The 16,249-nt window shown below is 33.7% G+C and overlaps 2 protein-coding genes across 2 annotated transcripts; one reads left to right on the top strand and one right to left on the bottom strand.

Annotated features, from left to right (window-relative positions):
- Positions 1-755: 755 nt before the first annotated feature.
- Positions 756-5,187, bottom strand: LOC117103550. The gene is made up of 5 exons (XM_033244123.1): positions 5,109-5,187; positions 2,546-2,635; positions 2,187-2,286; positions 1,597-1,671; positions 756-985 (listed from the first exon to the last, which is right to left on the bottom strand). Exons 1-5 carry the CDS (start codon positions 5,136-5,138, stop codon positions 756-758), a joined length of 525 nt encoding a protein of 174 aa, XP_033100014.1. The 5' UTR covers positions 5,139-5,187.
- Positions 5,188-5,230: 43 nt separating this feature from the next.
- On the top strand, positions 5,231-14,523 carry LOC117103543 (elongation factor 1-gamma-like). Its single transcript, XM_033244113.1, has 9 exons — positions 5,231-5,267; positions 5,408-5,566; positions 6,663-6,726; positions 9,269-9,411; positions 10,094-10,237; positions 11,228-11,402; positions 11,504-11,743; positions 13,977-14,105; positions 14,441-14,523. The coding sequence occupies exons 1-9, from the start codon at positions 5,256-5,258 to the stop codon at positions 14,521-14,523; spliced, it is 1,149 nt and encodes a 382-aa protein (XP_033100004.1). The 5' UTR covers positions 5,231-5,255.
- Positions 14,524-16,249: the final 1,726 nt, after the last annotated feature.

Below are 16,249 nucleotides of genomic sequence, written 5' to 3'. Positions count from 1 at the left end.
TGTAATAAATTTATCTTCAACAACAATAATCACCCTCAATGTACTAGGAATAAGTCTAATAACAACTTGATTGAACAAAAATGGAATGGAGTACAAGGCAAAATGACATTTTTATATCGTGCAACTAAAGCATGGAAAAGCCTTCCAAATGAAATTAAAACAATATTTAATGAACTTTCCCTACAGTCTTTTAAAAATCATTTAAACGATATAAAATTTAACTCTATTTACTCTCTTCTAGACAAAATATTGAATCAAAAATTTACTGATTTTCCTTTTTGCCTTTTCCAATTTTGTTGCAAGTTTTAAGCTATTTTGTTTTCGATGCAGTAGTTTTATATTTATGTACATATTGTTTTTCTTTAACTCATTAGCTTTGTTTTAAGTTCCATTTCTTTTTTGATTTTGGTTCTCTTTTATTCTTTTTACATGTGATCCACTTGTGATACCAGTGCTACCTCACTGAAAGTGTTATCACACAAAAGCCAGAAATAAATAAATAAATAAATTTTAAAAAATTGTTCCTTGCAGTAAAAAAAATAAATAAAATAAAATGCCGAACCCGAACTTTGTAAAATTTGGGTCGGTTGGGCGTGGCCAACACAATAATTTTTTTTTATTTGGCTTAATACTGTAATGCACAAGAATACGTTAGTTGGGTACAAATTTTATGGATTTTGCAAGTTATGAGGTCATGATCTTGCAATCTGATATGCACCATAATGACTGTACTAAAAATAATGACTCAAGTTGACTTACATCCTCTTAAGCTTGCATCTCTTCTTTTGTGCAGACTCAGTAGCCAATCCCTCAAATGCCTGACATTTGTTAAAATAGTCACTTATGGCAACTTTTTCTCTTGACAACTGAGAAGATGAATTTAAGAGAATTGTTGTTGCTTTATCTTCAACTGATGATGTTGTTAATGGACACACTGTCACTTTCAACTTCTCCTCGAACAAACACAAAGATCTGAATTTATCATCTACAACAAGTAAAATAAAAAATAATTAGGAATGTACTTTATATTTTGGTTTTGCTATTTAATGTATTTTGATGAATGTCAGGCTTCAAAGGAGAGAAGTTATTTCAGACTATTTGGGCTCTCCAGTTTTAGCTGGTTTTATCAGTGTTTATACAGAAATAAAACAAATATTTTACTAATGGTGAAAATTATTTTAAAGATATTGACTATCTATATTTGGTTGCTTACTTATGTTTAAGTATATTGTTAGTTTGAATATGAACAAAAGATATCTTCTTTGCCTATTAACAGCTGCACAAGTAATATGGTTAATATGGTTTCTATATTTTTTTGCAGACCCCTCACTTGGCCTGCAGGCCAAATTTTGATGGTTGACACTACTAAACTCTGACCCTGATTTTCAAACATCACTATGTTTGGGCAACATATTTCCTTTTTATTTTGGTATACTGTAATAATAAATAAAAAAAATAAAAATGATACTGTTGCATTTATACAGCACATAATGCCTAAGCTTTTCTGCATTTTACATGAAAAAGACCCACTGATATCAAGACAATGTTGCTATTTATCAACATAATCATAATAATAATTGACATAATCAAACTTACCTGTATTGTCTGGGATAACAAATGGTTGATTCATTTCTTTATTTACAAACTGAAAGCCAAACTTCATGGTTGTTCCTGGTATTTAGAGATATGAATACATTAAAGGATCGTAACAAGGGTCTGACAAAAAACACAACATGCACAAAATCTTCGCAGGAAGCATGTACGCAGCAAAGATTGTACTGTACAGTAGTACCCTATATTCTTGTGTATAAGGCAACCCCCATATAAGACAACCCCCAAAGAGAATATATAAACTGTACTGTATATCTAGGTATATCTATTTCATAAAATTATTTCATCACTTAAAATACATATGCAGCCAAAGGCTGAATTGTTACATTTTTTTAAAAAGGACATTAAAAGGCATAAGTTATTCAAAGAAATATACATCAGAATTAGAACATTAAGAAAAGACCCCCAGTTTTTCAATGGTAATTTGCTATTTTGAGCTTCGTCTTTACAAGAGAAAATACGGTACTTCATGTGAAGTGCCTGGTGGCCTTATTGAAATATTTGCTATAAAAGACCACTACAGTACTCAAAAAACATCAAGCAACAATATTATCATTATGATTGAAAATACTTACCAGTTCCTATCTCAACTTCATCTTGTTTGGTCTTCTTATCTTTTGAAAGTTTTACAGACAATCTTTTTTGAATTGGTTCTTTTAACGTCATCAATAATTCCTTTTTATTCAAAAAACAAAAATGGAATTATTGCACCATGAGTGAAATTTTATTATTTGTACAGTGTATTATGAATTTGGCATTCTCTTTTAAGCCCCTTTAGAAAATTTGTCAATTGTAGTAACCTGGAGAGTGCATAAAACTTAGCCTACTTAGCACCATGCTTTATAACATTGGGTCATAAGACTAAATATTTTTCATGAAATCTCAAATTCCCAAAGAAACCATTTCAATAAAATATACCAGTAGAGCATATTACCTGCATTAAAAGGTCATTGAACCACCCACTTTCTCCACTGTTCTTGTAATATATGCTGAGTTGTAAGAGCAGGACATGGTACTTTCCAATCTGCGACAGAAGAATATAAAAATAATGATTACTTCATGGAAGTTCAATCATTACATGTAAATAAAAAACATAAACAAATCAAGTGAAAATGGCAAAAAGACTCAATGCAGTTTCAAGAAGGGGGTAAGAGGCTGACAAGGATCAGACCTGGGCAACATCAGAATAAACTCCCTAAAATGATGAAAATAAGTTAAAATTGAGACAGCCCTCTTGCCAAACCCATTTCTCCTAGTAAAATTACAAATTGATTAAAATAGTACATTTCACCCTCATTGAATCTCCAGTTTAACTTCCTACATGGAGATTTTTGGAGGATCCAGTAAACCATACCAAATATGAAGTACTGTACATAAAAAAGGAATGTTTGACTTTAAACACTTAAAAAATGAACTTACAGAAAAAGGGATTGCCCTTGATGATGAAAAAAAAAATTTGTAAATTTTAAAATTACAAATTTATTGAAATAGCTGACTTCACCCTCACTGAACTGTAACGTTGTTAGCGAATGTTGAAATTGAATTCATGTTTTTTTTTATGTTGACTCTGTAGAGTAGATGTTTACTAGACAATACAGCCCCATTCAAAATATTAGAATTAGATATAATCAGGGATCACAACTGCCTGATGCAGTTGATATAATACTTATTATGAAAATAATACTGCAAGGAAACTTTTGAATCCAGTTTAAAACGTATTCATTTATTGAAACTACTGTACAACATACCATCAGGATTTCTACCCAAATAAATATGTGCCTAAATTATGCTTATGCCTTGGTGTAAGCATAGTCAAAACTGTAAAGTAATTTAATTGCCACATTAATTTGTTGCCACACAGCCTTTTGCCACTCGTCTTAGACCTGTTGGTGCCACCTGGCCTTTTGGCATGTCCCTAAAGTAGTAGTAGGCCAAGATAAGATACGAAAGATAAACTTTATTGCTCCAAAGAAGGAAATTCTGTATTTGCATTAAAATAATTGACAGTAAAAATATTAAAACAATGACCGAAAATGCAGTAAAAAAAATACATTAATTAATTAATTTTAATTAATGATCTTGATAGGCCTACAGTAGAGGCCTCTCTCAGAGCAGGGAGTTGAAATAACAATTCCCTGTTCACTCAGAACCTAAGGTAGGTACAAATCGCGACGCCACACTTCCTAGTTTTGGTCACTTGTTCAAATGGTGGGCTTGCACTACTGGGTCAGTGTGTTGGGTTTAAAAAATCTTTAAAAATATGTTTTTTCATTGGATAATACTGATGTCATACAATAATATATAATAATAATATGGAGATTAAAGGTCAAAGAAAGGTTACAAATTTTTTTTATCCATCTCTTATTTATAGGTTTGTTAAAATCCACTTCTTTAGCAGAAGGAAAGTTGGAAGAGTTTAATTATTATATCTACTTGTTAGTTAATTACATGATTGTAGTTTTGACCAAGTATGAAGAAATTTTTTTCATTAGGAAAGTGTTATTTTAGGATGGAAAAATATATATATCCACTACTGAGATGCTGGTAGTGGGGGTAGGTGTTGGGGAGAGAGGAAGGCAGTGTGAAAAAAAATGTTGATATGTTGTAACTGATTTTTCTAAGACAGAAAAAAGTAGTTTGATCAAAAACTGAGCAACGGTGAATGAGATACAGATTTTTTAATATTTAAAAACTGGGGGAAAAAGGGGCGTAACCGCCCATTTTTACACCTAGTAGTTAAGGGTTGTAAGTGCCACCGCTACACAAAATCTGTGAAGAAAATAATAGGCCTAGAGACATATTAGAAATAAAGTTTCAACTTGTTATAATTTTAGTTTTTGTTCTATAAATGTCAAAAGGTCACATTGTTTGCACATAATCCCTCTATACCATATTTCCGGAAAAATAAAATATTTAAAAAAATCATAGAAAATTAACTAGTAGCAAGATTTCAATCGAATAAACATTGTTTTTAATGTTTGAATGTTGTAGAATCTTTGATATATTTGTTTGTTTGTTTTTATTTATTGCTCTTTCCATACAAAAATCAAATAACCAACCAGAAAAAAAATCACCAATACATAATAATAATACATCATAATCAATCAAAAGAAGAAAGGCGAGGCAAGGAATGAAAAAAAAAAAATCAAAACTTTCATAAAATCAGAAACAACAGTAGTAGTAGTAGGTACTAGTAGTACCAGATTCCTAGGAGGCATATCTAGGACCTACTCTATAGCAACAGTAGCCTAGGCCTCTAGCTGGGCCGGTTAGGCTAGCCTACTAGGCCTCCTCCTCTAGTAGGCCTACCTTGCCTAGGCTAGGCCCCAGGTAGGCCTACTACTACTAGACTAAAGTACTAGGCCTAGGCCTAACTTTTGTACAAGTAGAAGCTATACTAGCTAGGCCTCCAGGCTACTCTATTTAATATCGTTTTACTTCACAAAAAATAAACTTTTAATAATGCTATTTACAATCATGTATGAATTCTCACTTACCCGCAAAATATAGCTTTTTCTGCTAAACATCTTTTGGTATTTTGGAAACCCCGCGAAAAAAAAACAAAACAACGTGACCTTTACCCTTTAACCCCACGACGCGATTTACTTTTTCAACCGGTGTATTCGACCTTTTTAACGTTAACCATGGCTGCTGGTGTGAGTGTCTTTGTATTCAGTTTAACTATCGGGGTTTTTCTTTTTAATCAATATTGTTTATGGATTTTTGTTTAGACAGTATTAATATATAATATATATATTTTGTCTTGAAAAGTTTATTTTTGATTGATTTTTATCAGACATTGTACACATATCCAGATAACTTCAGGGCTTACAAGGTGCAGATTGCTGCAAAATACAGTGGTGCTGACGTAAAGGTTGTGCAAGATCCACCAGCTTTCAAACTTGGGGAGACAAACAAATCTGCAGAATTTCTAAAGAAATTTCCTCTCGGAAAGGTAAACGGAACAAACTGTTGTTTATTTATAATGTGTATATCTTTCTAGGCCTAAGCATTTTGCGTGAATAGGATTCCATTTTTGTTGTTCAATGTTAGACGTTTGAGATTTTTGGTTGAGCGAATGATTTTCGAGCAAATTATTCATTGTAACGCGCGTTATTGTAAATCCCAGGTCAAGTTTGGTTGTACAGGTATGCCAAATTCGTGGGTCCAGACAATTGATTGTTGTTCTATATTCAAAATATTTTTTTTTGGTCCACCAGCATGGATTTAGAGCAGGTTGATTGTTGTGCACTACAGAAATGTTTGAAGTACTGTACTGGGCAGGTAGTTGATCAGCGGAACCAAAAGCCCGCTTAAAGCCCCATTTTAGAAAAAATGCATATGCATTACTCTATTAAAACAATGGAAAAATAACATTGACATAAATTTTAGTTCAACAGAAAAGAATAAAAAAAAAAACGAGAAATACAGACTATTTCTCATAGGAGATTACCATTTTCTCGTCAAATTGTTTGTTACTAGGCAAATTCAGGTTGTAGATCGCATCCGCTGGAATGCTCTCAGTTTTATGTATACTTTATATATATAAAGTATTAATTCCTGATGATGACATAATTAATGTCGAAATATTAATCCCGACACGATGGCGTGCATTTCGATAATTGGAGTATGTATTATACTATCTTATCTGAGATTAATCAGTGGACCTTTCGGTTTTTGGAACATTATCCTTATTCCATTTCAAGATATAGCTAATTGAAAATGGAACTTTACAAATATGTCATCATTGAAAGCTAAAACAGATTATGACCCTAAATTTAAAATGGCTATAACTTCTAAACGACTTGGAATTGGCAAGTCAGTTTGATGCATGTGTGATGCGAGTTTCAAGAAAATCGGAGATGGTACCCAGCCAAGATTTTCTGAAATGTAGTTGGAATGCATGGAATGAACCTTGTGCAAGTCCATGATTAAATCTTTATTCAATGATTATTGAAAACAGCACATTTCTTTCTGAAATGGATGTATATTATACACATGCACTTGTGGTATTTCTAGTTACTTAATTAGATGATCCTTTGTTATTTTAGGTCCCAGCTTTTGAAGGAAATGATGGAACTTTACTCACTGAAAGCAATGCAATAGCTTTCTATGGTAAGCTCTCATATTCAGTTATTTTTTTCTGTACACTGTACATCAAGAAAATGAATAACTATTGAAGGAAAACATTGAACAATGTAAATAGATTAAATAGATTTACAGACAGATGAGACGAAACTGCCCTGTAAACCGAAGTTGGTCAATTTGTTTTTACAGGAGTTCACCAGTCTCCCGATAAGAAAGTTATTTCAGTAATTTTGTGGATTGTGGTAATCATGCAAGATGGAGGATTGTGGGGAATGCACACAAGTGTTTCTGACTTCTGAATGATTATTTTCAATTTTTGGTAATGCACATTGTCAGTTGTAGTTCTGGTGACCCCTCCCCCTGATACTAAATAAATTCTATCATTAAGTCAGTCGATCAGTCAATTTTTTCTACGATTAATCAATATGCACTTTTCCAAACTTCCATGGAAATCTGCCTAGTGGTACGCATGCGTAGTGCTTCCATCAAGCAAGCTCATCTCCTTGACCTTGCTCTCGCGTGCTTCTCTGATTCAGACATAGGCTAGACTGATGGGCTAAACCTTCAAATTGTTTTTGTTCCGCTTTGTATGTTGGCTAAAGTAGGCCTTATTATCCAATCATTTATTAGCGGGACATTTTACCGGGACTAGGTAATATTTCCAACGCAGGACTTAGCTTGGGATGTACATTAAAACAATGCCCCGCATTGCTGGGAGGTGGCTGGGACTTTCACATTCACGTAACTGTTTCTTAAGTTACATCCCCGGCTAAGTCCCCGCTAGGCCCAGGGGCTGGGACTGCAATTGACAAGTGCATAATAGATTTTACTTTGTATTTCGGTCATGTGCAATTAATTTTATAAACAATTGAAGTAATATTTACAGTACCGCCACAAACTATTGCAATTTTACCTGCACGCAGGCTTTGTAGATACATCATAGCCTGATATAAACAATCTAAGCAAGGCTACGCGAAGCGAACCTACAAGCAAAAGCATGTTGTTTATTTGTATGTGCAGAAAGACTGCTGTAGCTTACTGGAATAAACAATGTATTGCTTGATATTTGTGAATGCCAAGCATGAGTTTAGACCGTTCATTTAAAGTATGGAGCTGTTTTTCAATAAGAAAAACGTACACTTGACTTCATGGGAGTCTCCTCTTCCACTCGCTGTCAACGACAGGAACTTGTTTGTACTGCTGTATTATTTTTTTAAATTAATTAGCCTAGCCTAGGCCTAGCCTATTTTTTATTTACAATTACTTTACCTCTTTTAAATGTCAAGAAATGATGTCCTGAATGACAATACACACATGTGAAAAGATTATTCATCAAATAATATTTTTTAGTCTTAATTTAGTAAGATAAATAATAAATATAAAGGAGAGTTAACGTCTGTTGGTTGTAAAATTACCGAATGTCACATGGAAAACCCAATGGAAAATAAAACTTGCAATGTCAGTTCATCTTGTCAACCCCGAAAATCCAGCATCGGACGTCAGAGTGCGTGCCAATCAGAACACAGTTAAGTGTGTTAAAGGTCAACCAAGTGGCAAATGTTGAAAAGCTGTGAGCTATAGTGAGTAAAAAACGAAGAAATTTGCGGTCTAGCATCACTAGCCTTAATTCGGCAAGGTAGTAATTTCTATAGTTCCATTAGTGTTGGATCGCTTGGCAGGTTCTGCTTCAAATTACGTTAAACAATAAACAGCGTGATCTGTAGAAATCGTATAATTTGTACATGATTTGTCATCAGTATTATTATTTAAAAGAAGAAAATTCCTACTACCAGAACAATAATATCAGATCAAAATTCTCCGAATTGGAAAGTTAACCAGTATAATTACTCTCTGCTCTCCTCCTCTATATGGGAAAATGTAGGCCGTAGGCCTAAATGAAATGAAATTTGAACATACTGAGGGCCCACTAGGTTACCTAGCTAGCGAACTAAACACAGTTTTAAATCATGATCGATCTAATAAGGTAGGAAATAACAAAATAAAGTTCTAACATTGTTTATTAGTAAATTGCAACATTGCTCACGTGTTGAAAGCTGGTAAACTATATTTCAATATTGTTTACGCATTGTTTATCACACCGACGATCCAGCCTATGATCATTGCAAAGCTAATTAAAATAACATTGACCTTCGTAGTGGTTCGTAGCTACGTTCAAAACGAGCAGATTACGCGCAGATACGAAGCGATAATTTCTGTCTGTACTGTACTTTCACAGGCCCTATAAAAATAATGTAGAATTGGGAGCACAAGGAGGCACATGAACTGATTGAAAGTTACAATAAACTTTGTTTGCTTGACATTTTTTTTTTGTACATAAATGCCCTTGACTCTACAAAATGTATTGGCAACCCTGATTTGGGTCGTGACCCGTAGTTTGAATATGAGGGCTTTGTATTCAGTTAATAGTTAGTTTTTTTTAGTTAATACTGTAGGTAGTTTTTTTCAAAATGGTTTTATGTATAAATAAATTAAAGTAAATTGGTTGCTGGTCAAGTAGTCTAAATGTTTAGAAAAATAGTGCAAATTTATTTCCGTTTATTCTTGGCAGTTGCCAACGAGACCTTAAGGGGATGCAGTGTGCAGGAACAGGCTGCTGTGCAGATGTTTGTGAACTTCGCTGACAACGAGATTATGCCATCAGCATGCACCTGGGTATACCCAACACTTGGCATCATGCAGTTTAACAAACAGGTTAGTTGGCAAGTGCGCAAACTGTGGAACGTTTGTCTCTTGTGACCCAGCAGAAGTTTTGTCATTACAAAAAAGCTGTGATTTCCATTTCAAGGAGAATTATTCATTTAAATAAAGATCTTTGATGTTAATGTTCAAAATATTAAAAACCTTGAATAGAAGCCCTTTGCTTCTTTTATTTTTAGGACACCTGGATTTACTTCTTTTCAGGTTAGTTTGCAAACTAAAGAGAGGGCTTCTTTTCAATAGTAATGCTGTAAATATTTGAAATTGCTACTAATTGACATATTCCAAATATGGAATTCGAAATATTAAAATTGTATTATTTGTAATCATGCTAGTACAATAAAATAATAGTGATAAAGATGCGCTGTCATAATCATTAAAGAAAACGTCAGTCTTAATGTCCCCATCTCGAAAAGAAGCCCATACTATTTTGGTTAGAAGCCCTTGGGATTCTTTTCGAGATTTGCTTTTTAATCTCCAGCATCTCATCATTCCATTAAATCAATAGATTTAGGATTTGGTAAATTAAGTTCTTTTTGATGTTGTACAGTATTTCAGTTTATTGGAGTGTTTATATATTTTTAAATAAATGTAAATTATTGGACAAGTATGTTAACATTGGATTCTGTCCTAAATTGTTTGGTGAGAGTTCACACCAGGTCTTCTTGTATTCAAGAACACAGAGCGTGCCAAGGGGGAACTGAAAAATGTTATGTGTTACCTGAATGAGCATTTGAAGACACGAACTGTGCTAGTAGGAGAAAGAGTCACCCTTGCTGATATATCTGTCGCCTGCAATCTCTTGATGCTTTATCAACAGGTAAAAATGAAATTAATAATACCAATTTAATAGCAAGACCTTTAATTTTATTTCAACCATTAAGGTCCTCATTGTTGAATTATTTACTATAGTGTGAATAGGTTTTTTATTGGTAATGTTGTGATTTGTTCTTGTATTGATCTTAATTACTCTAAAGTTAAGTCACTTGATATTTGTTCTGAAATTCACCACACAAACTATAGGTTAGAATTTTACAAGTTTTATAAACATTGGCTAGCCTACTGTATCAAGCCAAATGGTTTTGTTTATTGTTAAGTTGAATTGATAATTTACACTCAAATCTAAGACAATTCAATGTTTAAATCTACAACTTCCAAATGAGCCACATTCTGCCATTGTATCCAGCATAAGCATACTTGACTGTTAACACTGTCAAGAACATTTTGAAATATTTGTATGAATTTGTTCTTTGCCTGCAAATGATGACTTTGTTTCGGGACGTAATCCTGATTTATATTGATGAACGAACAGCTGATGCAGGCATTTCAGATGGACATCATCAGCATCCCCATTTACAAAGTGAAACATTCATTGTCAAATTGTCCATTGCAGTTGTGTATCAAAGGGCTATTGACCCAACATGTCATTTTAAAAGATGGACATTCTTTACTGTACCCACATTCTAATAAATAAGGCTAAATAAAAAAAAATATTGTGTTTTAATTTTAAATATACATTTTCAAATGGTCTTTGTTGTAATTTTGTGTATTTTCTATTTAGGCATAAAAACATTTTTGGTAAACTAAAAAAAAAAAATTTTCCTACCAACCTACCAATTTTTTTGATCTTCCCAAAACGTGGCCAACACAAGAATATTTTTTTTTTTTGGCCTAATTCCTGTACTGTACTTCCAAAGGTATAATGTAATACTTAGAATCACTCTGTGATTCAAAGTTCTATGGTGGGTAAATATTTGGTTAATTTTAACCAAAAGTTAATTTCAATGTTTCGTATAAATTTCTGCCGTAGGTATTTGATCCAAGCTTCCGTCAGCCTTATGGTAACGTCAACCGGTGGTTCATGACAATTGTCAACCAACCACAAGTCATTGATGTTCTTGGGAATGTGAAGCTCTGTGAAAAAATGTCTCAATTTGACGGTGAGTTTTCTGAAAGTTGTCAAATAGAATTTCTAATACTAAATTGTAAATTTCATTCATCATAATAATGCATTAAATTGAGTGTTAAAAAAGTTACATCTATTATATATCCATTGTGTATCATCGATTAAATCAGCTGTAATAAATAAACGAGATGAAACTATTTGAATATATGACTACGTATTATAAATTTTTAAAAAATGTATTTACTTGTAGCAAATTTGTGCTGGATGAATGGAAACGAATGTATTCTAATAACCCAGTAGATGTTGCATTGCCATGGTTTTGGGAAAATGCAGATTTTGAAGGCTATTCTATTTGGTTCTGCGAGTACTTATACCCTGAAGATCTGAAGATGGTGTTCATGGCCTCAAACTTAGTCTCCGGTGAGTAGTTGGCTGAGAATTTTTAAAAGGACTCTGAGGCAGAGAAGAGGGATGTGCTAAACACATTGTATTCTGACCATTAGCCGGCCAATCTAAATATATCCACTATTCAGGGTTCTCACCAGCATTTTGGAGGGGTGGTCGGCAACCACCCCGACATCAAACCGAGATTTTCCTCTTTATTGTTTTATGAATGAACAGTCGTCGAAGACAAGCTAAACCAAGTGGGGCTGATACATTAGACACATTTTATTTTATTTAAACGCTTTATTATCACATAATAAGGTGATGAATAAAAACACTAAACACTGATGTGATGTGATTGATGGTATTATTTTGTCTGGTGCTTGGTTTTGTCGAATTGTATATATATTGCTTTCATTACCTGTTCCTGTAGTACACAAATTCTACGGCCAAAACTGCCAGAAAGTGTCTTTTTTTGTCTTAACCAAGGAGCTAACTAGAGCTTCTGGGAGTGTTAATATTTTTATTTGACTTTGCATGGTATGGCCCAAATTAGACTGGCTCCACCACTGCTCGAGGATGTATAACCTCATGGGGGTAGCAAATAGCCGCAATTGTGATCAATTTTTAAAATATTTTTAATGCCGATGACCTCGTCATGGCGTTGGATGCCTGAGGAATTCACGCTGGCTTCACCACTGCTTGGAGGTGCAGTACGACATTGTAGTTAGAGCCCCAGCATGAAAACTTTAAAGGAATGTATTAATGATAACGTCAGTAGGAACCACGGTCCCCATCAGTGTCTGGTTAAGATCTCCCTCTCTTTTGTCTTGTGCAATATTCCTCCTTTTTATGCCCTTGGGTTGTTTTTATTATTTTTGTTTTATGGGTATTTTCATATTTTGTGCGCATTTTATTGTGATTTTTTTCAGCTGATTGTTATTTTTTTTGTTTTTCTTAATGTTAACTTCAATGTAATTCTGTATTTTTAAATAATGTGTGCTTTTTATTGTGTTTTTCTGGCTGTTTGATTGTTCGAATTTTATTGTACTGTATATTATAATGTTAACATCAATGTAATTCAGTTTTTTTACTGTGATTTTGATGAATAAAAATACTTGAATACTTGAATACATTGTCAGGAACATTTTGAAATATTAGTATACTTTTGTTCTATACCTGCAAATGATGACTTTGTTTCGGGACGTAATCCTGATTTGTATTGATGAACGAACAGCTGATGCAGGCATTTCAGATGGACATTATCATATCAGCATCCCCATTTACAAATTGCAATGCACTTCTTTTTTCACTCCTTGAACAGTCTCCCTATTTCAATACGTCTGTCTCCTACACTCCAATCTTTTAGAACATCATTATTAAATACAACACCTTCATGACAGTCCAGCCCTACAAATCATGTTTTAATAACTAACTGAATTCACTTCAATGCAATATTTTGATCTTCATTCATTATTATTGTTATTATCTTTATTATTACTTCTTTTATTATTTATTTATTTTTATCTGTATTATTATTATTATTATTAATATTATTATTACTATTATTATTATTATTAATTAAGAGGCGCTTACTATATAATTTCAAAACATAATTTAATGACAAGAAAGATCGACGTTTTGGGTCCATCATGGAACCATTCTCAAGATCAAGTAAATTGAAAAAACTAAAAACAAAAATACCAAGCAGTGACAGGAAGTAAGTAATTACAGTAATTAACATATCAATAGGGCTCCACCCAGTAGGCCCTATTGATATGTTTGTTAATTACTTCCTGTCACTGCTTGGTATTTTTGTTTTTAGTTTTTTCAATTTACTTGATCTTGAGAATGGTTCCATGATGGACCCGAAACGTCGATCTTTCTTGTCGTTAAATTTTGTTTTGAAATTAGTATTATTATTTATATTATTATTATTATTACTATTATTATTTTTATTATTATTATTTTTATTACAGTATTATTATTTTTATTATTATTATGTCTTTGCCTTTATCATTGTTTCTCTGGTAGGCATCTTGTACAGGAACATGTTCCCTTTTTTGCCTACCAGACTCATTTCATTTTGAGTGAAATAAAATTATGAATTATGATTTATGAAACATCTCGTAGGACCGACAGATTCACAGTAATGACATTCCATTGCAGTCTGTTTTTTAATTCTGATTTGCAATCAATAATAATAATGATGATAATTATATACTATATTTACTGTAGATAGTAATTTATTTATTATCTCATGTTGAAGGTGCATTACAAAGATTGGATAGCATGAGGAAGCATGCATTCGCCAGTATATTAATTCTTGGAGAGAACAAGAACACCAAAATCCAGGGCGTTTGGTTTTGTAGAGGTCAAGATCTCATTTTTGACGCAAGTTTCAATTTTTCTTTAATTTTTAGTATAAAAATGGGGACTGTATTTTTGTGGTTAGACTTCAACACCATGGTCCTAGGTTGTAGATACAGTTTATTTGTTAAACCTTATAACAAGACTTCGTTAATATAGAGCAGAATTTCCAACACAAATTATTATTCATAAAATGAATTAGTTAATATATTACTGAAATACATATACAAATTTATTCAAAGAAACCAGCCTTTTCTGTTATAGTTATTAATGCCAGATGGTGTACAATCAACATATAAATGCTAAATTGTTTAATGTCTTGACGTTGCCATAATCACTGTTTATTCAGTTCTTTTACCCTAGGAATCAACAGTGTTGTTGATCTGCAGATATATGTGCCAGAGCAGAATGAGAAGTGGGTAATAAATATTTCACAGATGGAATGAATGTGTTGCCTTTTTTAACATCTTGGTGCTTTTTCGCGCTGCACCTTTAGGCTGTAACGATTAAGAGGAAATAGTCATTAAGAAACTGTAGGTAGCAGTAGCTTTTACCACGAAGAAATGGGAATTCCGAACTTAGCAATGCGCATGCACAGTTACCAAAGAATGTCCGTGAATTTTGGCTATCTTTATAGCCAGTTCATCAGCTGGAATTGTAATTAAATTATCGCAAAAGAAGTATATTAGGCTCTGTCATCGTACCTATGTAGGTAGACCTATGCATTGACAATCCCATAAAAAGTAACCACAGAAACTGAGGACAACCTAGCCCCTACTACAAGCCAAGTAGTAGAGCCAGGTATTCCACATTTAATGTAAAAAAATATGGTGCTTTGCGCTGAAGAGGGTAAGGGTTAGCTAACTATTATCAAGATATCGTACGGTTCCCATGTTTTATCGACCCATAAAAAATAACCACACACTGGCGGCAGTAGTAGAAAGGCCTAGCCAAGCTAGTGGTGGAGGGGAATGAATACAAATAAATAAAATAAAATAAATATTATTATTAATATTACAGTAATAACAATAATGGTAGAAATGCGGTTTGGCTCAGTGGTTTTAATTCTGGTTGTTGAACTTGTAGTCTGCAGGAGTGCAAACAAATACAAACAGTAACAGACCCCATGGATGGCAAAACGAATAAGGGAAAACAAGTGATTTTTAATCGAGTTATTCTTTCCAGTAGAAACAGGCCCTTAGATGACCCACCCTTTGATAATTCCATATTTTACACATAGGATAAATTTGGAAATAGCTGTATACACAAATTGAATAAGCTACAGAAGTTGCGGCGTTTTTTTTTTTATAGGAAATATTTCTTGTTAATATTTTTGTGATAAGTTTTCAGAACCTAATTAAAATACAGAGCTGCATATTGGTGATGAAGCCCGATACTCACTGGGGCCCGACGATTGTTGGCCAACACGATTCTATGGAGAATGCAACACCACAACGCGTGCAACAGATCGTTTTTAAAGCTGGTTTTGCACAGGCGAATTTATTCGCGCGAATCAAAGCGTCGGTTTGCTTCCTGTGCTCTGATTGGTTGCGCATTTTTTCGCTTCGCAAAAACTCAGATAGGAATGTGAATGCACATGCGCATTAACCGACGCTTTCGATTTGCGCGAATAAATTCGCCTAGTGGAAAACCAGCTTTACGATAATCTCTTCAGCCTGGCACTGACATTCACCAGACTGTGTTTAAGGCTCACATGGAATGGAGTTGGATTTGTTGGCGTTGTAGTACAAACCAGGGAGTGCCTGGCTTACGATAGTTGAGATTGGAAAAAAGAAAAAAAAAACAAAAAACAAGTCGGCCCAGATTGCTTGCAATCCCTAAAACTATTCAATTATAGAATCTAGCTACCACTAAGTTTAAATTGTATCCATTAGAAGTGGCAGGCGATAGTTGTAGCGGCTCAGCAGGTTACCAGCTGCTATTTTGCCCATCTGAATGTACCATGTTTTTCTAAATTCCTTCGTCCCAACCATGGTGGGGCTAAGATGGGTGCCCAGGCGGAGTAGTGGCTCTGCAGCAGGTTGCCAGCTGCTATATCTGGGCATCTAGAGGTGCCATTTTTTAAAAATAATTTGCTCACCTCACCCTCAAACCATATTGTGGCTGAGTTGGGTATGTTGTATGGACTTAAACCCCCCCCCCCCCTTCCTC

The sequence above is a fragment of the Anneissia japonica genome, unplaced genomic scaffold (assembly GCF_011630105.1).
Source record: "Anneissia japonica isolate Jap-2015-1 unplaced genomic scaffold, ASM1163010v1 scaffold1299_len84399_cov266, whole genome shotgun sequence".
Classification (NCBI taxonomy): domain Eukaryota; kingdom Metazoa; phylum Echinodermata; class Crinoidea; order Comatulida; family Comatulidae; genus Anneissia; species Anneissia japonica.
Note: the sequence above shows the minus strand (reverse complement) of the source record. Positions and strands in the feature narration are given on the sequence as shown.